Here is a 24,626-nt window from a genome sequence, read left to right as displayed (position 1 = left end):
TCAATACCATGGTAATACACTGATTACATAAAATACATCTCTAAAAGTGAACATTTCAGTGAAGTCGTGTTTTTTAAGTCATGTTTTCAGTGGCGGAGCCCTTTTTCTCCCACTTCCTTTTAAAAAGTCACGCTTGCAGAAACAGACTCAAAGACATAGACTACAAACTTGTGGTTGCCAGGGGGGAGAGGGGGTGGGAAGGGACAGACCGGGAGTTTGAAATTTGTAGGTACTGACAGGTATATATAGAATAGATAAAAAAAATTATACTGTACAGCACAGGGAAATATATACAAGATCTTGTGGTAGCTCACGGTGAAAAAGAATGTGAAAATGAGTATGTGTATGTTCATGTATAACTGAAAAATTGTGCTCTACACTGGAAATTGACACAACATTGTAAACTGACTATAACTTAATAGAAAAAAATTTTAAAAAAAGTCACACTTGAACGTGAGCCTTGGGAGAACACGGCAAATATTCTTTGTAATAGCACGTAAGACATATATCGGAAACTCTACATCTAATGATAATTTGGGACTAGACAGGGCTGCATCTTTAATTTCCTATGTCTTCCAAAGGTTATTGTATTAAGGAGTAAAAGTTAATTTTCAAGATACCTTTCTAATATCTACTGGGCACACACAGTGAGTGGCCTGAGGTGAGAACTGATCTAAAGCCGTGTAAGATTAACAGGCCAATGGGAAATGCGGAAAAACAGTGTCACTGTCACCCTCATCAGTGGGGAGACAGCAGGCAAGTTTGGGAAGATTTTTTGGAGGGAAGAGGAGCTGGATTGAGCCCTGCAGGCAAGGAGGCTGCAGAGGATTTACACCATTCAAAACATGCAACAAAGGTAATCAAGACAACAATAATTTTAAGAATGATACATGTTACATATTTTGGGGAGAGAAATGGGCCAGATAACCTTCAAAGACTCTGCAGTTATGTGTACTCATGGGCAGGAGAAGCACATCTCTGGGCATATTTGGATCATTTGATCTATTTGCCATGTAATGCAATATTCAACAAAAATGAGGATAAAATTAATATGCTAGTAAAATCCAAGTAGAGCCCGTTAAATGCTGAGGTTCTAGACAGATCAGAAACCTGAAGAGTGTGTTTTCAGGATGCAGAATCATAATGGTGTTAGAAATACAAAGTGGCATCAGTAAGAGGTGTATTGAGGCTACAGAAAAAATTCTCACCACCTTGTTTCTGTGGATACTTCTATGTTAATGCAGGAAATAAAAAACAAAAGAGACCACGTGGCCCCTCTCAAATACTGGAAATGCAGGACACACTGAAAACTTGTTTTTATCACCAGGGATCAGCAATGACCATAAACCAGGAAGTGACCCTACTTATCCTTGTCTCCTGGCTCTGTGCACCTGCCACCCTCTTCCTGTTTCACCGAGAACGCCGTGGCATGAGACTACCTGAACACTAAGGCCCCTGTTCTGCACCCTCTGAGGGGAAGCCCCCAAATCATGAACAGGCCTAGTAGCCAAGCCACTTGCCAGGAAGGAAAGGAGTAGGGGGAGCCCAACCTGGCAAATGTGGGGATAGTAGAGGCCGAGGGACAGCAAGGGGCAAGATGTGCCCAAGAGAAGGCCATTCTGCAGGTGGCAACTGGAAGGGTCCCAGGGGCAGTGGGCGGGAGGGCAAGGTGCCTGGTGCTCCCCACTCTCCACCCAACAGCTCTAGAAAAGTAACAGCTAAGTTTTTGCTGCAGTTTGAAAACTAATGAAAGGTGCCCCCACACCTCCCCAAACAAAAATGTTCCCTGAAGGTCTGCTTAAGCGCCCATCATGTAAGGGGACAGCATGCCTAGCGGCCTGGGGCCAGGGTGACAGCCTCCTCTCCCAGGAGGCTCAGTAAGTTTGCTGCTGACTCACTGGCAGAAGCTAGACTGTGCGCACAGCTCTCTGGCCCCTTCTATCGCCTGTAAAAGGGCGCGGGGAGCTGGATTTCTGGTGAGATTTGGCAGGGGAGGGAAGGGCGAGACCGCCAACAGAAATATTGTGTAAGCCCTAAATGCAAACCACAAATATAATTTAAAATTTTCTAGTGGCTGCATTAAAGTAAAAAGAAACAGGTGAAATTAATTTAATATTTTAAGCGCAACATGTGCAAGATGCTATCATTTCAACCTGGTGTAATCAACCTGGGACTGAGATATTTTTATGAGCTAATGTACATTCTTTTTCATACTAAGTCTCTGAAATCTAGCACGTGGTTTACACTTGGAGCACATCTCCATTTGATGAGCCACATTTCAGTCTGGGACAGGCAGGCCCAGGACCTAAGTTGGGCATGGCTGGAGCAGAGCTGGGGATCCTCTGCAGCACAAAATCCGGAGCAGCCTGAGTCAGGGGCCTTGTGCTTGGGAGAGGGGCGCTGGAGGGCAGAAGTGAAAATACACTTTCCTGACTATTGTTAAAACTAGAACAGACCCTGCTGATGAACTCATAATCCAAATTCACACTATCCGCGTCTTGAAGCCATTCTTCTTACCCAATAGCTCTTCAACTTCAGAGTAAATCAGAAGCTCCCAGAAAGGCTTGTTAAAACAGACTGCCCAGGGTCATTTCCAAATTTCTGATTCTGCAGATCTGGCTTTGTAATTCTAACAAATTCCCAGAGCCACTGCTGCTCCAGGGAACCACACCTGGAGAACCAATGATGTAGTTTAACCTCTGGCCAGTGAGTAGCCTCCCTAGACAGCTTTTTCTACTAAATGCTCAGTCCACTTCTACTTGGTTACCTCCCATGATGGTGAACTCACTACCCACTAAGGCTACCAACTTTGGTCAATTCTACTAATTCTTTCCTGTATTGAGCCTAATCTGATCCCTTAAAACATTCCACTGATTTTGCTTCAGGGCACAGTCCCTCCTTCCCCAGTTGAAGTCTTCAAGAAGCTAAATATCTACTCCTTCCTGCTTCTTACTTCCCACACTCTGACAGGCTTGGTCTTATGCATTATTATTAAAGTTCTATTTTTCCTTAATCTTTACAACAATTTCAAGATTAAATAGTTTACCATAAAACAAAATACAGGCTTCCATTGGTATCCACCGGGGATTAGTTCCAGGACCAATGGTGTAATAGTATGAATGAACCCCAAAAAGCTTATCTCAAAACAAGATTTCATCACTGCAAATTTGGCCAATTCAGCCCCTATTTCTGCCTCTACTATCCCCAAATAAATTACATGTGTGAAAGTGCTTGTAAAGCAGTGACTTTTAAATGTCTATCCCCATACTGAGGTCAGGCTGTGATGGTGCTTACATGGGTTTGCACTGACAGAAACAAGGTTTCCACTAAGCCAAGCTTATTCACATTAAAAAGCTAACCTTCACTCAGAAATAGCATCCTTCCTATTTTCCAAGGCTGAAACAACTTTCCTGTCATGAGGAGGTGGTCAATGAAATTCCCAAGGCAGGCGCCCTGTTGTCTAGCTCTGGAGGAAAGCCCTGTGCAAAATCCAGGTCAGACACCATGATCTCAGTCCGCTCTCAACCAGCCTTTGTCCTGGAACCTTGATTACTCAGAAAGCAGAACGCTTCCTCTAAGCCTGGCCATGACGTCTCCTGCCATAACCCATGGAACACAGGCATCTTTCCTGGAGCTGCCAGCTGGGTGGGCTTTGATCCCTGACCTCATAAGAAAACCACTTCCTCTTACTGGACACGGACATCTTCAGCTCCCCGTGTCTTCCCCATGGCCTGTGTGTCGTCCCTTCATGAGAAGAGGGACCAGGTGATCTAGTCTGATGGACACTACCTGCTGCAGCCCCACACTCTCTCCAGGGCTCCAAGGTTGCCACTGGCCGCTGCCTTTTGGGAATGCCGTGCTCCCCATATTCTCATGGCCAAGGCCTGGAGAAGTGAGAATGGGGGCTGCAGTGTAGTCGGGCTCGGATGGGCACTTTAGGGGTGGCAGTGGTGAGCCTCTCTCTGCTTCCACCAGGCCAGCTTAGGAGGAGCTGGTATAAAGCTGGGGTCCTGGAAGCCTCCTTTTCCCCATGTGAGTCCAACCCCTGGACTGTGGTTGCAGATCCCTGAAATTCCCCAGTTTCAGCCACGCATTTGGATTCTGATTTGGACCAAGTGAAAAGGCCAAAGACGAGGGGAACTAAGTCCTCATGTCTTCACTGGAATAAAGGGGTTGAGACAGACTCTGGACCAGGATGCAGAGGTTGGCATGAAGGCGAAGGGTGTCCAAAGAAGTGTGTGCACACACGGAGCGTGGCCCTTTCGGAGGGCCTGGGCCGATGGTCCCTGGCCTAAGAAAGTGGAAAACCTAAGAAAGAAAATTCTCTCTTGGAAATGGGATTGGCAAACTTTTTCTGTCAAGGGACAGAGAGTAAATATTTTAGGCTTTGCAGGCCACATGGTCTGTGTGTACTTACTCAGTTTAGCGGCTGTCATATCAAAGCGGCCACAGGCGCTACCTAACAAAGAACGTGGCTGTGTGCCGATAAAACTTTATTTACAAAACAGGCCACACTGGGCCTGCAGGTTGTAGTTTGTTGCCCTTTGTCCTAGATGACACGTGAAAAATCCTAGCCAGCATCCCCTGGTCCTGTTTTGTGCTTCTCCGGGGCCGGGTTCCCACCTCCCTGTATTGTGCTCTAGAAACGTACCCTGCTTATTTGTCCAGGGCCCCCGTGGCTTCCAGGGCAGACACTTTGTGTCCCAGGTGCCAGCACAGAACAGGCGTTTAATACACAGGTGGGAGAAAGTTTGTGAGCGGTGGAGGGGGAGACAATGTTTACAGCAGACAAACCTCACTGAGCATTTCCAGCCTCCTGGAGAAAAGCTGCAGGTTCACACAGGAAAAGAGATCTTTGCTGACGACAAGCACCACTAGCAGACAGCAGCCTGGCTTACAGTTTCACTCCTCGTTAAAATGCAAACCCAGGGTGGATTTTGACGTCAGGACTAAACCCCAAAAAGCAGCACCCCTGGAGCCGCCTGCAGATGGGCTGCTCCCACCCTCCAGGGAGCCCCTTCCGTCACAGACCCATCACCAATCTCTTCAGCCTCCTCTGATGAGGAGGAAAAACACTGTGGCTAGCCAGAGATATAAAAATCCTTTGTTATTGGAAAATCTAAATGTCTCCCTAGGCCTGTGCAGCACCATTAGGTGACGTCAATGGCTCAGGATATCTGAGCCTGGTATTTCCACCCTTCTCAGAACAGCAGCTAATTTACAGCAATAAAGACGTTTCTATTTAGAGCCTCAGAAAAGAAGGGGTGGCCCCTCGCTTCTGCATCCTTGAGTCCTATGTTAAGGGCTTGCCTGCTCTCCCTGTGAGGCAGGCAGAGTTTACAGGTGACAGGAGGCTGGGACCAAGACATTCAACTCCAGTCAAGCTAAACAACAGCTTGAGGGCCTACTACGCGCCAGGCAGCCTGGGCACACAAGGACAAGCAGAGCCTGGGGGACCCTGCTGAAAAGCAGACGGCAGCTCGGCACACGGTCGCCATGACAACGGTGGGAGTGGGGGTGATACAAAGCAAAGAAGGTACTTAGGGGGCTTGAGGAGGGAGCTGGAACTTATGTCTCTCGGGCCGGACCCAGGAGGACTGGTAGAATTTGCGCACGTGGAGACTAGCGACAGATCGGGGTGGGGGGGGGGCGTTCACTAAGTGAGAAAGAGAGGAAGGAGGGGCAGCAGGGCTAGGCTGGTGGGGGGGCTGCGCCTGGTTTTGGACGTGGCCTGTACTTGGCTCACTTCTAGCACGGCTGCGAACGAGCCCAAGGGGCCCACGTCCTGCACTGCGGCTTCAAGCCCAAGCAGGTCGGTTTGCGCTGCTTGGGGTCAGCAGTTTGTCTCTAAAAAGCCACCAGGGTGTCCTGTGATTCTCCCTCCACCCATGTCACCTCTCATATAGACCTCATCCTTCCTCCTGGATGTCTAAACTTTGCTGTTGAGAGAATTTTTTTTCCTATGAAAGTCAAGTCCCTTCCTTTCTCAGAGGTCTCCAAGGACTTGCCTCTCCGCGTGCCTTTATAGCATTAAGTGAAAATTTCCTGACTCCAGATGAAATGCTCAGTGCTGAAGGAGGCATTTTATGCTGAACTAAAGTACATGATTGCTTTTGTTATTCTGGAATATTTCTCTGATGTTCTTAAGAAGAACAAAGCTGGAGGAATCACGCTTCCTTATTTCAAACTATGTTCAAAAGCTACAGTACTCAAGACAGCACTGGTACTGACATAAAAACAGACACATAGATCAACGGGTCTATAAATGGAGATCAACACAGAGCCCAGAAATAAACTCACATATACATGGTCAATTAACTTATGACAAAGGAGTCAAGAACATACAGTGGGGGAAGAACAGTCTCTTCAATAAATGATACTGAGAAAATTAAACAGCCACATGGAAAAGAATGAAACTGGACCACTATCTTATATAATACACACAACTTTACTCAAAATGGATTAAGGTCTTGAATGTAAGGCCTGAGACCATCAAACTCCTCGAAGAAACCATAGGGGATAAGCTCCTTGCCATTGGTCTTGGCAGTGATTTTTTGACACCAAAAGCAAAGGCACCAAAACCCTAAATAAACAATTGGGACTGCATATATCAAACTAAAAAGCTTCATGTGGCAAAGGAAATCAACAACAAATCAGGAAGGCAACCCACCAAATGAAAGAAAATGTTTGCAAATCATGTATCTGATAAGGGAGTTAATATTCAAAATATATAAAGAACTCATACAGCCCAATAGCTGAAAAAAAAACCCAATTAAAAAGTGGGCAGAGAATCTGAATAGACATTTTTCCAAAGAAGATGTACAGATGCCCAACAGGTACACAAATGGGAGTTTGACATCACTAACCATCAGGGAAAAACAAATCAAAACCACAGTGAGATACCAACTCATACTTGTCAAAATGGCTATTATCAAAAAGTAAAAAAAAAAAAAAAAAGTGTTGTTGAGAATATAGAAAAATGGAACCCTTATGCACTGTTGGGAATGTAAATTGCTGCAGCCACTATGGGAAAACAGCATGGAAGTTCCTCAAAAAATTTAAAATGGAACTACTGTATGATCCAGCAGTTCCATTCCCAGGCATTTATCCAAGGAAAATGAAATTCTTAACTCTAAACAATACATGCACCCCCATGTTTACTGTAGCATTATTTACAATAGCCAAAACGCAGAAACAACCTAAGTGTCCACTGATGGTTGAATAGATAAAGAAAATGTGGTTATATACATATACAGTGGAACATTATTTAGCCATAAGAAAGAAGGAAATCTCACCATTTGGGACAACATGAATGGACCTTGAGGGCATTATGGTAAGTGAAACAAATCAGACAGAGAAAAACCAATACCTTATGTTATCACTTATATATAGAATCTAAAAACAAAAACTTGAACTCATAGATATAGACAACAGATCGGTGGTTTCCAGATGTGGGGGTCGGGGAGTGGTTGAAAGGGATGCAGGTCAAAGGTATAAACTTCCAGTTATAAGTCAGTCAGTCATGGGGATGTCATGTACAACATGGTGATACAGTTAATAATACTGTATTGTATATTGGAAAGCCACTGAGAGTATATCTTAAAAGTTTTCATCACAAGAAAAAAACTTGTACATATGTGATGACAGATGTTAACTAGACTTACTATGGTGATCATTTCACGTATGTACCATGAACCTTTTTCTTTAAAAAAAAAAAAAGCATGTGGACACGGATCCTTAGGTGGGCTGAGACACCAGCAGGAAGCCTTGGGCAGGCTCACTGCTCAGCCCCCTCCCCTTGGGAGCTGCCTTCTCACTGTGGGGAGCCCAGGTATCTTTCGCCCAGCATCCCCCTGTTTACTGCCTTGCCTGACCAGGCCACCTTCTGATCCCATGCCACTCTCCAAGTCTCTGACATGGTACGCTAAAATGGCTTATGCCCTGAAACCCTTCATATCCTTGAGAGACACTGTCCCTTCTTTATAAATCTTCATCTAAGTCAAATGCCATATTTTGTAGGTTTTCAAAAATAGATGATTGGTGGTATGTATATTACCAAAACATGGTCTATTTTTGAAAACCTACACATATACACACACACATATACACACAGTGGAATACTACTCAGCCATAAAAAAGGATGAAAATTTGCCATTCGCAACATGGACTTGGAAGGTATTATACTTAGCGAAAAAAGACAGAGAAAGACAAATACTATACGGTATCACTTATATGAGGAATCTAAAAAATGAATCAAATGAACAAGGAAGAAACAGACTCACAAACTAGTTGTTACCAGTGGGGAGAGGGAAGGTGGGAGAAGTAAGATGGTGTAGGGGATTAAGAGGTACAAACTACTGTGTATAAAATAAATAAGCTACAAGGATACAGTGTACAACACAGGGAATACAGCCAATATTTTATACTAACTATAAATGTAATATAACCTTTAAAAACTGCAAATCACTATGCTGTACACCTGAAACTTACATTATACATCAACCATACTTCAATAAAATGAATATAAACAAAAAGATTCTTATTAAAAAATAGACTATTGGCAACGATGCTTGTTGAATACTTTTTAGCCAACAAACCTTAAAGCACGAAGTGAAAATACACATAATCCAGTACTAAAGCATAAATCAAACAGAAAAAATACCAACACCATTGTTGTACTCTACGATCAAACTAAAAAAGTTCTTAAATACAGCAACGGATTAACATTCTGTTACTTCAGAAGACAACACACAAATGCACTGTTCTGCATGATGTAATGGTTTAAAAAAACCCACAGTACTAACAGAAATGATTTTTGGTTTTGATACGAATTTATAGGAGAGAAGTGCCCAAATGCATACATACTTTTAAGAAATTAAGATAGACTATTTTTTTATTTGGAGGAAGACTTTTATACTCTCATAAGATGTAATGGTCCTGAGTTGCCCAGCTGCAAGCCAAATCCTAACTAATGTGCAGTATTAATAAAGCAGAGCAGGCTTGCAGGGGATCTCTGCTTTTACTATTTGTCTAAGGAGCCTAATTTTGCCATAAAGCTTGTTAACTGGCAACTACGGTAAGACATGGAGAAAGAAGCGGAGAGCAGTAGTGAGAACGCAACGCGCAGTCAAGCCGACAAAACAAACGAAGCAAAGGGAACACAGTACCTGCTTATTACTGTCGGTGGTACAACACAGTTTCTTGAGGGAGACAAAATGCCTAATTTTCCTAATAACATAAACAATCGGTTATTAGTGAGTCAGAAATGAGATGATTCAACAAATTAGCGACTGAAAACATTAACAGAATCTTTTGGTAAAACTCCAGGGTCCAATCAAGGGCAGATTTAAAATTCCAACAAAACCCAACCTAAAAAAACTGCATTTTTCACACACAGCTCATGCATGCCTTCAGAAACCGAGCTTCCCTCTTAATCAGAGCCAGCTCAGAATCACTGTCCTAATGGGCACTTCATTTCCTCCCCGACTCCCGAAGCCCGGCTCCTCGGCAGTGTCAGTGATGGGATGAAACGCTACTCCAGATAAAATGGGTTTTAACTCTGCTGACACTAATACTCTGATGGATTATATAGAGGCAAAAGGCAAAATACTCATTTGGGCAAGGACCGAAGTTTATGGTTGCTGTTTCTGTATTTAATATTCCATATTCATTCATTGCCTGGTCATCATAATGATGGCGTTTTTCAGGCAGAGAAAACCCCTCTTATTTTAAGGTCATGGACAGACTCCCAAAACAGCCTGTGGTCTTCCTGCTCATTATCACAAGGAGACCGCGAAAAGACTGCAGGAGCTGACTATGGAATATTACAGTAACGTGCAAGGAACTCAGGTAGTCCTAAGAGTCAGGCAGGGCTCTCCTCTTCTGGTTATGGGCACCAGTTTGAAGCTGGTGTTGACCTTTGGCTCATTCACAAAGGCTCCTCAGTGAGGTACTGTTAAGCAATCCTGTTTGGCATCAGGAGCCTTCTCACAAAACTTAACTGGAAGAAGGAAAAAGAATTGCATATATTACTTAAGTCTGCACATGAACAGGCAATCTGGGATCAAGTGGGGTCGGATTGCCTCAGCTCCGGGCAGACACCTCTCTCCCCACAGCTGTGACCTCTGGGGCTCTCTTCCTTGTGGATCAAGCCTGGGTGCCCGGAGACAACCAGCACAGAGCCAGGGCCTCCTGAGAGAAGGTCGGCTCCCAGGACAGGGCCGAGGCCAGAAAGCCCCGTTTTGTGGTTGTCGCTATGCAGGGGGAAGGCCTAGAAACTGAGCTCCTTCAGGAGTGCGGACGAGGGAGCCACAGACAACCAGGGGAAGGTAGACAGCTGAGGTCATGCTTCCTAAGGCCCATAAGCGGGAGAAGAGGGGGCGCTGCTGTCTGAGGGGCGCTGCCGGCCGCACGGAGGTATCCCTGCCTGCACTATGTACGGACCTAATCCTACTGTATGTGTGGGTCTAACACACTTGCATTTCCATACACAAACACAGCGCCCACATGGGCCCCTCAACTGGTAGAGTTTAAGAGTTGGCTCTCACCCTCCTTGGCCAATCACTGGAGTGATCTTCACATGCTGTTGGATGCTGTCCCCCGATTTCCGTCTGGCATAGTAAACCCCCTGCCACTCCTACACAGACAAAGAGAGCTCTTCAAGTCCTTCCGTGCAGGCTTAGAGCTGCTCCTACAGAGGGTCTCATCCAGTTCAGCAATAAAGTTCCCACAGGCTTTGTTACATTCCACACAACACTGCTCTCTAGCTGCACCCACTGTGACGCTGATGACACGAGGCTCACGGTCACGAGGCATAAAGACCACAAGACCATGAGTCCAGCGCCAGGCCGCCACCCCTGGGTTCCAGGATACCATGAGCAGTGGGTGAAGTTCCCGCCCTCAGCCCTATGGGCGTAGTGGCACCAGGTCCAGTTGCCTCCTTTGAGGTCTTTCTTGAGATCTTTACAACAACCTGTGAGCTTGTTATTGTCATCCTTAATTTACAGATGGATAAACTGAGGCTCAGAGATGCTAATTAATTTGCCCAGTGGATGATATGATTATAAACGTGTATCTCTTTACTCTCCTCAAAGCCAGTCGTCTTTTACCATCCTATGGGGCCTCCAGACATGATTTCTCTGGGTTTAGTCTGGCTCCTGGCAGTTTCCATGGATAAGGCAAAGAGGGCCATGAAGATTCCTGCTGTGTCTGGACCCTGGGGCACTGGCTGGGATGAAGAGCCCGGTGACCTCAGGGCGAGTCTATGGCACCCCCACTATTTCTGGGAGGGAGTGGCTGAGTCAGAACCTGAGACTCTCTGCAGGCTCTTCTCACCTCCACACTCACACAAGATGGCCAGCTGGGGGCATACTGGGGTCACCAGAGTGTGGCAGTATTCTCCTGGCAAAATTTTTTTGGAGTACTTGACAATATCCTGCTTCATTTTCAATCTCACTGCCCCAATTTTTCTTTTATTAATTTTGGCCATCATATATAACCCAAATCTACTTTATTCCTGTACAATGGTGCCTCATTAAATGAATACCACGCTTATCTAACTACTTCATATCAGAGAAAGCATCTGAATGCTTAAGAGAAAGTGCACAGGCAATTCCAGCTCTGAGAGCAATACTCCTGTGGAAGGAAGGGCTTGAGGGGAGATGCCTATTGCATTCACACCACTGCCTTTATCTGATGGGATGCAGTGGAGGCCGCTGGACAAACTGATGGGGTAGAGAAGAGCAATCTATACATCTCTGTCAAACTGTGATGAGTAAAGAGAACAGAAGAAGAAAAGCTGACCGAAAACTGGGCCTATAAAACATGTAAATACTGCTATTAAATACTCCTAGTCCCCCAAACACTGGGTAAACTAAAAAACATAGAACAGCTCTCTGGGTGGAACTTTGCCCAGAGATATGTATGATATTCCAGCAATGACAGGTGGGATATAGTCACGTGAAGGAAGGAATTTCCTTGTATAAAATCATCAGATTCTGCATCATCATGATAAGCACCAGGTTCGCTTGATATCCAAAATTCACTCAAAATCTAATTCACTTTGCATACATAAAAATTTTTAACTTAATTATAACAGTATTCAAGAAGCCAATCTTGAAGACATCAAAACTCGAAGAGCAAAGCACTGGGGAGGAGTCTCTGGACTGGTTTGGTCTCACCCACCTTGCCCTTCTTGATGCAGGTGTTGATGGTGTCGAGAAGGTCTGCCCGGTTCTTATCGCTTTTGGGGAGCTCAGCGAGTTCTTTCCCCAGGAGCTCGCCCTTGGGGTAGCCCATCATCCTTTCGAGGGCTGGGTTGACATACTGCGAACGCGAAGTGGTTACAGGTCAGGGGGGTCTGACAAGTGCCCTGCAGGAACGCTGAGAAAATGTGCTGAAATCTCAAGTTCCCTGGGCAAGTGCTCATGCTGACCAGTCCCCCGATCCAAGCGCCAGGGGGTTAGCTGCCTCCCTCCTCATCAGCCACACGCTCATACAACTGCCATCCCAGCTCCCTGGGCCCTCTGTGAGATGGGAAGAAATTCACCAGCAGAAAAAGAGTGAGAAGCCTTTACCTAGCAGTTCCAGCCTCTGGTGGGCATATTCATCACTGCCCACAAAATAAGAAAAAAACAGAAAAAAAGAACAAATAAAAATTAAGTAGAACTCCACCCAACAGATTGTGGCTTCTTTTTGTCAAATCTCTACAAGGCAGCAATTTGACCTTTCATATCTAGATATTAATAGATGAATAGATAATAGCCACTGTCTATTAACCAATGCAAGGCTTGGGGACACTTCCGGTCTAACTGAACAATTGATTCAGTTAAAAGGCTTGGGCAGGAGGCAGCCCTTTCAGTGCTGGGCGCAGCCCATGAGTGAGGAGGGGCTCTCTCCACCCCTAACCCAGCACATTCTGGCCAGAGATTTCTTTCCAAAATTCGGCCCAGAACCCTGGAATTTACAGCCATCACCTTGGCTGGCTCTTGGCTCCTGTCCCCACCCTCCAATTTCTTCTGAGTGGAGGGGACAAGTGATGAAGAATGTGGGGGAAACGTGAGTGCACTGCATCTAGGTCATGGATTTCTTTGGGCACGACTGACATCCATCCATCTGCTGCTTCAGAAAACAGTCTTGTAAACTGATCACTCTTGCCCTCCACAGTGATGACAGCAGTGAGGAAGGAACCGGGAAATTCAGGGACACTGGGGACCTCCTGTCTTGGGAACACAGCTTCTATTAACACAACTGACCCCAGGAGTATGAGGGGCTGGGAGGCTGCTCTGGGGTCCTCGGCACAAGGCGTTATGGGGGTCACTGAAGAGGAGGGGTAGTGATGCTGTCTTTGCTGATCTCCTATCACTTCCATGTGGTGGTCCTCAGATCCCTGCCTGGGCGGGGCAGCAGGCGTGACCCCTGCTTGCCTGGTCGAGTTCAGCCCACAGCTCCCGGGCCTGCCCTGCAATGCTGCTCAGCCTCTCACTGCTGGGCCCTGGCCCATGAGCTCTCTGCTTAGAAAGCCTGCCCCATCTCCTTGTCTCGTTAACTCCAACTGACCCCTCTCCTGCTCCAGCCAGCTGTCCTTGATCCCCTTGCCCAGTCTGAGTTAGTGCCACTCCTACCACTCCCACTCTCTCCCGTGCAGGCTTTGAGTGATTTACTACACTAAATCTCAAGTTTGATTTTTCCCGTCTCTCCCCAGTAGACATGAAAATCCTCAAGGGCAAAGGCTACTTTGGATTTGTCTTTGGACACTCAGCACTATTTAGTGACTATCTGATGAATGGATTTGAGAATGCGTTGTTTTCCATCTTTGTTGGCTAACTTCTCCTATATGTGTTTATTCGGCTTTTGCTACTAGGTTGTAGATGTGGATAGAAATCGTGGCCCTTTGTTCACGTTAAGGTTCCTGTCCCCTCGCAATGCAGTAGGTACTCCAGGACAGGGACTCTGGGGCCAAGGCACCCGAGCTCAAATCCTGGTTTGTCCATCACTAGCTACATGACTGTGGGCAGGTTACTTATCTTCTCTGGTCCTCTGTTTCCTCATCTGTAGAATGGCTACAATAATGGTACCTGGTTCATTGAACTGTTGTAAGAAATAAATGAGTATGTGTAAAATGGTTAGTACTGCATCTGGCACATGATAAGCACCATGTAAGTGTTTTAAAGCAGATGGATAATTTCGATGGAAGGATGGGTAGATGGATGGATGGATAGGTAGATATTGTTCCTAAATTTTAAGTGCTACTGCCTGACCTCTGAACATCTGCACTAAGAGGTACATGCCCTGGGAAGTGGCATTGCTCCAAAGAGGACTCCGGTGTTGAGTGAGAACATGTATGAAGTAGCTCGTTCATGACGACCTATCTTAAACTCCATAGCACAAAGGTCATTTTGATTTCCCCCTTACATATAACATCCTCTATTCAGCTTCTTCCTCCTTGCTTTTGTTTTGAGTTTTGTATTCAGAATGCTGGTGGGTTTGTAAAGGGGTCTAAAAGCGTTCCCCAAGAAAAAAACCTGCAATCAGTATAGTTTCCCTTGCAATACAGGGACTCCCCTTCCCAGACTCCCACTGTCCTCAGCCCCTGCTCCTTCCTGTTCACAGTCGAGGCTGGCAGGGGATTCATATCATGCGACACCATCACTGTGTCACCTCTCCCAGAGACAGAGGTTTCTTAACCATCAGGTGCTAACTGTAGAACGAAGGGCTCAGTTGCCTGTTAAAGGAAGGTCTGCAAGATTACCAGTGGGGAGGGCTGGTAGAGACCAGAGATGCCCTTCTCCTCACCACTAACACCACAACCCGGTTTCCCTGCAAAAGAGGGAGGCGCAAAGCTAACGTGTTTCATGAACAGACCATTCAAGTCCAGATACAAATCGGGGAGCTGTGGGATTTGTGTTTGGTCTATAAGGGAAACGTGTGATTTCTCTAGGGTTCAGGATGCAGATTTGCAGGCAGGTGGCCCAGTGACAGGTAGCCTTCAGATCCATCTCATGGGACAGCCAGAAAAACCAATTCCCAAAATACAGCCAAACAGGGGGCCAGGTAGGAAGGCCCTGGAGTCAGAAAGACAAGGCTGGATGTTCTGGTTCCAATATTTACAATTGGGACTTTCCTTGGCGAAGTCCCTTGGCCTTTCTGGGCCTCAGTTTCCCCACCTGTATGATCAAGCACTTATGCCTCTTTCCTAGGATTCCTGAATGGAGACGAGATGTCCTCACAAGTGTGATGATGACAGGGCTCAGGTGGGCTACTGATGTCACTGACTCCGTGTGAGAGCAGGGTGTGCCTGTGTGTGCGGTGGGGGAGGGAGGTCTCACCGTGTGCTGGACACTGTCCTTGGTCTCTAGTGATGGTACCAAATGCGCCTCACACTCGGTGCAACTATGGAAACCAAGTGCAGGCAGGCTACAGCCCATCAGTGGAAAGTCTACATTTCAGAGCATTTTTTAAGAGTAAACATCTTATCTTCCGACAAACAATAAGAAATTTGTTTAAACAAAAGTTTGTCTGCTATATACATTTCCTTAGGAAGATGGCTTTAGTATTATACAAGAGTGTTTTATAATTGGAACACCAAGTGCAGGGAAATAGATGAGGACCGCTGAGAATATTCTGCTCCCAAAGGCTACTTACTTATAAGCATTTACTCTACCATTCTGACATACTTCTGTGTAAATAATCTCTCACCAGATAGTCTAAAGACTTGGCCCCATCTCTGTCGAAGAAATTGCAGGTCCTGATCTGAACTAATTTTTATTCTTATTGAATATCTAATTCTTAGCTTCGGTCTACCAGATTTCCTCGCACACTTTGATGTTCCTTTCAACAAAGAAAATGTGCTGAAATGTGAGAATTATGGCAAAGCGCTTGGAAAAGGGTGGCTCAAGCTTGAAAGGCTCTATCTTGGCGTCTAAAGATACGAAGTATCATCATACCTGGATCACGTGGTCATCACTTGTTATTTCTATGGCTTCATGACAGTGGTCTAATGCTGTAAACACTGAATTACAGGCCCTGAAAGCGGCAAAAGAGTAATGTTAGTTCTGCTAGAAAAGCATTAGCATTTCATCTGTTAATTTATCAAAGTAAACAGTTCCTCAGATTCATTTAAAACCATATACCCCTCAGTATTATGTTTTGGAAATAAAAAGAAACCTAGTCTTTCAAAGTAAATGAATAAAAAACAGCATGTATTTCTATGTATATGAAAGAGAAGAACGTAATACAGCAATGTCTTCATGGATCATGGCACAGACCACACATGTGCTGAATAAAACCTTCATACTGACACACAGAGCAAGGGGGCAGGAGACAGCCTCGGATGTCCCCGATGTTCTCTGTCAACGACATTCTTCTGTTCCGTTCACAGTGTGGTCATGGAGAAGTCAAGTCCCCATCAGCTAGGAAAACCGAATTAAGCCTAAATTGGATCTGAGGTATTCTGGCCCTCTGCAACAGACACAGAAACATTTGTTCTCCTTTCTTCTGTAATCCTAGACAAACAAGCCTTTATGGTACTTTGCTTTCGGCCACACCCACCAGCGCGATGAAAGGCAGATACAGAATTCCCCTTGCCCGGTCAATTGTATAGCTCTCCAGGTGGGCACTTTTCTTGGTGACCTAACTTGTATATCTGGAATATTTGAAATCATTTCAATTTCTTGGTTAAACTTTTAACTACCTTCCAAATCTACAGCACCTCCAAATACAGTAAGTTATTTACTCTCTAACCCAGCAAGCATGTGGCTAGTTACTAGAGCTTTGTTATTTGTGCTGGCTGTTTAAAGACTCCCAGCAAAGGCTTTCTTACACATTGCCTCCATTCTCCAAAAAAATGTTAACTGGATTGATGCTTCTTCTTATAAAACTAACTCTTAAAATGTTATTTATTTCTCTATTTCTAAGGCATCTAACTTTGCCATTGTGTTCTGAACTGTTTACTAGGGAGAGGACAGAAAAAACTGGGTGAAATCTGGTTCAGGATTTTGCCAGTTATGGGACCTTGGGCAACGTTCTATCTCTGCTGGCCCTCAGTTTTCTTATCTATAAAACGAAGATAACATATTTTACAGGTTGTTTTAAGACTCAAAACAGATAGTTAATGTGAGGCATTTCTCAAAGTACTAGGGACAATAGAAGAATTTAACACTTGGTACTTATCATTCGTGAGATGTCAGAGTAATATTTCTTTGTTCTCTAAAGCTTTCAAAGGCTGTTGATGAAAAGAAAAGTGCATCATAACCTATCTTTTCTCATGAGTGTACCTGAAATATCAGACAAAGAACTGCTTCCAATGGCAGCCAGGAAACCTGCCCAGGAAGTGAGGGATTTTAGCCCGCTGCGGGTCCCAGCAGTTGCAGAGATGAAGACACAGGTGTGGGAGGGTGAGTGAAATACGGAATCATGATGTAGGTGAGTGGAGGAGAACGCAAACCTAACCCAACTGAGATCCCTCACGGGTGCAGGAAGTTTTCTTACTTAAACGGATCCAGTCTATCTAATGTGACCCGTATACTGTCCTATTAGCATTGCTGCATTTGTAAACATGATCATTTAAAATCTGAGAATAGAAATAGGACTTTATAATTGTTAAAGTCATTACTAAACTACCTCTCATGAAGAGGCAAGAGCTAGTCTTAGCAGAAGTTTTTTCCAGGCGCCTGGGTCTAGAACCTGACTCAACACCACAGGAAAGTGTTTCCTGTCCTCCAAAAGTATACAATGTGTGGGCTAATTCCTTAGCTTTGGGAGCTGGATAATTAAGCGCTAACACATTTTATCAAATGATAAATTCCTCTCTGGCCCAAGTATCTTCTTAAAGTACTTGTGTGGCTCAATTAAATATGTAAACAGCTCCTTCAGAGTATGATTGTTCTTGTCAATTCAAGAGGCTGCCTTCACACAAGATCTTAGCTCCAAATGCCAGCATTTATCTATTAGATGCTGACTGCAAAGCACACACTATCCAGTGAGTATAATGCCCAGTGGGACAAAGCAGATTCTAACAGTCGAGGTGAGAGTATACTGGCAGGACCAGAGACAATCACTACTGGACTATAATGTTGCTATCTAGGCTTTAAATCAATTTGGTTGATGGTTCTATTTAACTAAACCTGCAGCAAAATGAGGTAATTAATTTGAATCATGTTCCTAGAGTTCAGGAATTTAATTGCTTATATTAATGATTAATACTTGTCATATGGAAGAACGTTAGCTTTATTAATTTCCAGTTCTTGGGAGCCATGGAACTCTGCACCTCCAATGTGTTTTTACAGCCTTCAGGTTGAAAAATTGGAAAACTGGAAAAAGCACAAGGGCAATGGAACCTCAGCCTGAAAACCCACGTAGTGCAGGGGATGTAACCATTTCCCCCTTTATCATCTTAAAGGGCCGTAAAGTTCCAAGGGGGAAAAGGCACACATCACAGGGACCCAGGCAGAAAGTCTACAAAGAACACAATGGTAAGATGGGGTGCAGAGCGGTTTCAACTGAAAGCAGGATGCCTGGATTCTACTCCAGCACTGCCACCGACATATGGGATAGCTATGATCATACCAAGTCTTCCTGGCTCTCAGTGTTTCCTCTGTCAATTGTGGCTGGGGTGGCTGGGTTATGAAACCTCCTGTGTCCCCACTAAAGGCACTCTCTAACCTCTACTCAAACAAAATACCACCCGCCCCGGCCCAGACCCACACACAGAGGCTGCCCATAACACGAGTAGGACTGGGCAAAGTGGTGGCATGCAGGGAGAAGATTCTGAACACAGATCAACATCCCCGCAGGGGTGTGGGAGTGGCAGGGAGGGGACCACGGACTTGCCACTGGTCAGCACCATTCCTGGGCATCGATGCAGCAGGGGCTGGTTACTTGAAGCCACACAGCCCGGTTTTGACTCCTGTAACGCACCGGCTGCCCCGCAGAGCCCATGTGAGGATAAAGTGCTCCATAAACATCCGTTGGTAACAAGAGATGTAGTGTCCCATGGAACACAAAGTCTTGCCCATCAGAAACTGATTCTTTCTAAAACTGAAGACTGCTACTGTCTCAAGACTTGGAATAAAACAAACATGATGATTCAGGTGTAATTCCTAGATTACAGGTGTCAGATTGCCTAATGATGAAACGATAGCTCATCAGCTCAAACTCCCAATAAATAGCCAGATCCTGTCTGTATTTTGGTTAACACAGTTCTTTTCATGAAAAAGAAGCATGAGAACATAAGAGATAAATGGTCATCAGTTAGCCTGGATTTCCCTAGAAATTCCCCATTTCATGAATTCTTCTGTTCAGTCAAGGAATTCATCATATGTACTCAGAAATGTGACTTCGTTCTATCTTTAAACATTATTCTTATATAATGGAATTTTTAATTTAGGTATTTTATGTTTGATCACACGTCTTTTTTTCTTGGCTAAGTAAATATGGTTGCCAATACATGAAGACCCGGACAGAAGTGTCTGCCTTCAACATCATCCCTACAGTACAAACTGTCCTTGCAGAATTCTAGTAATGCCACATATTTAGCTGCAGCTGGGGGTGGAATTTGCAGGGGAAAGTATTATATAATTAGACTATAATTATTCTGGCATTGTATAATAAAGAGCCTCATTTTCCCTGTCTGTATCAAGTGACAGTGTTGCCTGCCAGCCTCTGGGGTGCAGGTAGATTCTTCAGACGTCCCTGAATGCCCTAGGGAGCTGGGGAGACCATGGATGGGTCACTCTCCCCGCTATCCACTGAGCCCAGATCTTGAACTCCCAGGGAGAGCCAAACAACACACACACACACGCCCTACTCCTCCATAAAACGGGCAAGAAGTTAAAGGCAGCTGAGGTACAACCAACCAAAAATAATCAAAAGAAACTGACCACGTAGCCATCCTCTGGCTCCTCCTGGAGAGAGAACCTGCCTTCCCTTCCCCTCTGCAGGGGCTGCTCCTGTGCTGGTAGCTCATGACTTGAAAGAGAGGCTCCTCGCCAGCCAAGCTTAAGCTGGCGTGGAAGGTGAGAAGATCAGTGTTCTGGGTAAACCCATCTTCCCGGGACCACTGTTGCCTGGGCCAGTCCATTCGCCTGCTTCACACTGATGTGTATTCACAACCTGAGCCTTTTCATGATGACCTTTACAACAGGCCAATGCCCCCAACCAGCTCCAGGCACCGAGGAGTGAGAAGTTATGGGACTTACACAGTGTTAGGTACTTAGAACCCTGCCGAGTTCTGAATCTGATGAGACCTTGAAAAATTTTCAGTGCCCTGGCTCTAAGCAGATTTCATCAACACGATAAGCCAAAGCCCTTTCTTTTAGCTCTCTTGCTGGCTGCTTTATTTCAAATTGCCAGACCTGCCTTTGCCCCACTGACCGTGGACAAGGCGACTTCTGACATCTTACATGTGCCATCACGTTTAACATTGCCTAAGAAAACTAGAGCCGCCATTTAAAATAAAACAAGGGAATTCCCTATCAGAGCAATAAGGTGGCTGCTGTTCATTTTTGTTGTAGATACCACACGATTAAAGAATTAAACCAAAATGAAATCCCTTTTTTCTAATTCTATGTATTGCAAAAACATCTAAAATAAAAGTATAAATTCTTTTTACCCTCAGTAAAAGCAGCTGAAACCCCTAGGAATAAAAACAATTAATGTACAATTAAAAATCAGACATTGCCGTAGTAAAGGCAATGTGGTTTTCTTAAAAAAAAATTCTATGAAGTTCTCTGAAGCTAATAAATCATGGTTACAAAGAAACCAAGGGGATTTAACTTACATTCAAAAATCTTTGGCAATATCCTTTACCAAAGAATTCCAACTGGTTTGAGATTCTTCTTTAATGCTTTCTTGCCTAAGAAAGGGACTGTTTATCCCCACATCTTGTTTCTTAAAGCTCTCTATCCACTAAAAAGTGACCTCCCTAACCAGGATGAACCCCAGAAGAGCCTACCTCTGTGGGTCCGTGCCAATCCATTTTGTTTCCAAGGAACAGAGAATGGCCAAGAAAAATCAAGTTTAAAAGGGGTTTTGTTCTCTTTGAAGGCAAATTAAGTAATCAAGAAGTATAAGCATTGCAATGAGATGTTATCTCACTTACTTCTCACTGAGCCTGAAACCAACGTGACATCTCAGTTGGCCCAAGACCAAAGCCAGGGACCTTCTGGCTTCCTATAGGCTGGAGCCACTTGGGACTGGCCTCCCAGGGGCCATGGACTGGGAAGAGCCTCTTCTTTCCCCTGCTCCCTCTCTGCGCAAAGCAGGCCGGTTGAAGAAATCAGGGCCCTGTCCTGAGAGCATGCTAGAAAGGACCTGAGCAAAACCTGGCATGAGCTAGAACTCTGATATTCCAAGATATCCCAGAAGCAGAGCATCCCACTATCCAGAGTTCCGGTCAGCCACCAGACACTCAGAATCCCATCCCAGCTGTGAGCACCAGAGAGAAGCTTGCTCTTAAAGCACTGGGTACTCATGAAGAGACTTCAAATCAGGGGCCACCAACAGGCCTCCTGAAACTGCTAACATGGATGCATAGCAATGATCATGGTTAGCATAATAAATACATCCATTGGTTTGCTCCTATCCATAACAATCCAAGGAGGAATTTATAAATGTTGAAAGTACTAAGTAGAAAGTGAGCCTCAAAAGGCTATTCTTAATCTCGATCTAATTGTACAGCAGTTAAACAGTACTTCTCCTAGGGTATAATTTTAAAACTGCTGCAAATAGTGGAAAATATTATCAAAAGGAGAAGTGCTTCCCATTAATTTTATTATACCAAAGGGCTCCCAGTTTAGACTCTGCCGTTTACCAGCTACCGTTACTTGTTTAACAGCTTCAAAATCCCGGGATCCAGCTAAGAACCTGTGAACCTCAGCCTAATGACAGACAAGTTTTTCTACAGAATCGTTAACCTCACATTCATCCTATTTTGCTACATACCTTAACTTGAACTGTGAGCGAACTTCCCCATGTTCTATTTGGATCAGTTCATTATAGCAAGCAATTATGCTGTTATTCTCCATAAATCTCTGGAAGAAAAAAGCAAAGATAATACATAAGACATATACAATTACTTCTTAAGTAGTCAAAGAAGCTTAAGAGTTTTTCCCACCTCAGATAACTGTTACATAAGACAACTAGTAGGTAAGATGAAATGAAATAAAACAGTTGTCAAGGTGTCTGAAATGCTTGTTTAAATGTATAAGAAACAACAGAACAATTAATACTGGACACTTTATAACAAAGGTGGGAAAAACTTCATTATGAACACTCACAGGGAAATAAACACACAAGGGCTAGAACACCTCCCCGACTTTGTTTATTACTGAAACTCCTGTGCTTTCTGTTGCACTAAGGAAAGTCTTCTAAAACCTGACCCTGGACACGCTCAGTGTGTTCCACATTATGAGCGATATCTTTTGAGGGGGGAGGTCTGTCTTTGCTTCCTCTTCATCTAATGTGCTCTTGTCCCTCATACACACACACACACACATCCCTAGCGTGGATAACATCGCCCTGGGGAGCACCTGCGAAGCCCCTGACTTTCCCTGTGCCTCTTGTCCCCACTATCCCGGGGGAAGCTGGGAAGGGCTAAAGACAGAGGGGAAACCTCGAACACACAAAGGAAATACTTTCTATTTACAAAGCAAGCTTAAACATGTCAGGTATGGGCTGAGCTTCTGGATGGGTGGAGATTGTGGGTCAGTCTATAACTGAGCTGAGTGGTGTCAGCTGATGCTTCATAAAGCACAAAAAAGGATCTGTGATAAAATACGTTTTGAAAAGGTTGAGATAAACTGTTAGGTTTCTTTCTTTAAGATGGAAACTTTAAAAGTAGACTTCTGTTGTCTGTATCTAACTATAAAAGTAATAACATTAATTTTAAGGTATACAAAACACAGAAAAATATAAAGAAAAAACCCTCAAAATCACTGATAATGTCATAAGCTAGAGATACTAATTTTGGTTTATTCCCCTTAGGCTTTTATTTTGTCTCTGTGCCTATATATATTTTACATGTACATATTAATATCTATAAAATCATGCTGTATTTTCACTTTCATATCTAAGTAATCATTCTTTATGATTCTTATTTTTATTTAGGTCTAAGAACTTCCATTGCAGTGAGGATCAGTCTTCTGTAGGTGATGGTTTTTCAACACTGCAGCACTTTGCATAACTGGCACTCATTGTCTTACAGACTATTTTATTCCATTGCCTTATCTTTTGGGAATTTTCCAGACTAGTTAACCCGTAAATCCAAAATAGATTGAATGAACCAAAAAAGCAATGGTCTTCAAACTTCAACATGCTAAGAACCACCTGGCATTTGTTTACAAATGCAGATTCCTGGGCCCTGCTTCCAGAAACGTAGGCAGGGGTCTTCAGTACAGGACTCCCCCATACGTTTGGATGTGATGTGGCCAATGCGCACTGCACATTCTCGGGGGCGGGAGGAGGAGCAACAGAGTCTTCCCTGATTTCCCAGACTTGACCACAGAAGCCTTTTTGCCACGGACACCTGTTAAGGGCTTTGGGACACTAGTGTTCCATGGAACAGTTTGGGAAATGTGACTCTGGTGGGCCTGGTACAGAGCTGGGAGTTAAACACCAAACACATGCATCTTGACTTGGTAAGAGAATGAACTATGCAAGTGAGTCATTTTGAGCCTGTCTGCTCTGCAAAAATGGAGAGAGTATCAAACCTCTCACCTGTAGATGAAGATCAAGCAAAGCACCTAGAATGGAGCCAGACAAATAACAAACCTCAGTTCTCCACTCCCTCCTCCGAGGGAAGCCTCTCCAGGGAGGAACTATTTCCAATGGTCAAATCCCCGACATGCTTAGCGCACTGCGTTGCTCACAGTAAGTGCTCCGTAAATACTTGTTGAATGAACTTTAAAGCATCATTACAGGTAGAAAAAGGGGCCCACAAAGACTGACTCCAAACAGCTGCAATTGCCCTTTGCTTAGATGCTCTTCCTAAAAGACTCAGGGTGGACTGAGCACCACACAGCCAGCCACTCGTGCATAGCTACAGAGGCTTCAAGGGGAGCTGCTGTGGAGTATGTGATGGTACAACGTGTTCCTGGATCCCCACTCAGGGACCCAGAGACTGAAGCGCTGGCCAATTAGCTAGCAACGCAGAGCTGAGTTTCAGCAGATGATTTAATCAAACAATCAAAACAACTCAGAGATGGGAAACGACTTTACGGAAGGCAAGGAGAATAGCTGGCATATTTGGAAGAGTTCTTGGGTAGAAAGTTGCCAGAGACAAAATTTTGCCCAAAAAAGGAGACCAGCCACCTGGAGAGCAGCCTCAGCTGACTCTGTGCCCCAGTAACTCAGGACCGGAAGGAAGCCTGGTAGGTTCAGTGTGCTTCTCTCCGCAAGAGCCCCAACTCCTTGGGGCACTCTGACCTAGCTGGCAAAAGGCCTCGATCAGACCCAGCACTAAAAAACACCCAGTGGTCCCTGACAGGTACTGTTTTTCATGCTTCCACAAAGGGCCTGATTCACTGTGGATGACTGCAGAAAGCAGCACCCTATCTGGACAGGCGGAAATGAAACCTTCTAGAGCAGCAAAGAAAGGTTACAAAATGAATTTAAAGGAGATAAGGAACCTT

At 44.6% G+C, this 24,626-nt stretch overlaps 1 protein-coding gene across 12 annotated transcripts in view; it reads right to left on the bottom strand.

The window, feature by feature from the left end:
- PDE8B (phosphodiesterase 8B) overlaps window positions 1–24,626 on the bottom strand; it is a 294,732-nt gene that overhangs the window by 69,687 nt on the left and 200,419 nt on the right. For 11 of the 12 annotated variants that reach the window (XM_010949268.3, XM_010949269.3, XM_074360079.1 and 8 more), the window contains 5 exons: window positions 21,940–22,028; window positions 15,945–16,023; window positions 12,184–12,324; window positions 10,548–10,636; window positions 9,168–9,228 (listed from right to left, as the gene is read on the bottom strand). In XM_010949268.3, coding sequence (XP_010947570.1) covers window positions 9,168–9,228; window positions 10,548–10,636; window positions 12,184–12,324; window positions 15,945–16,023; window positions 21,940–22,028 — 459 coding nt within the window. The remainder of the gene's footprint in view (window positions 1–9,167; window positions 9,229–10,547; window positions 10,637–12,183; window positions 12,325–15,944; window positions 16,024–21,939; window positions 22,029–24,626) is intronic. The other variant, XM_074360078.1, reaches the window with a different exon arrangement.

Source organism: Camelus bactrianus, chromosome 3 (genome assembly GCF_048773025.1).
Source record: "Camelus bactrianus isolate YW-2024 breed Bactrian camel chromosome 3, ASM4877302v1, whole genome shotgun sequence".
Lineage (NCBI taxonomy): Eukaryota > Metazoa > Chordata > Mammalia > Artiodactyla > Camelidae > Camelus > Camelus bactrianus.
The sequence above is the reverse complement of the archived record's forward strand: the minus strand, read 5'-3'. Positions and strand labels throughout refer to the sequence as shown.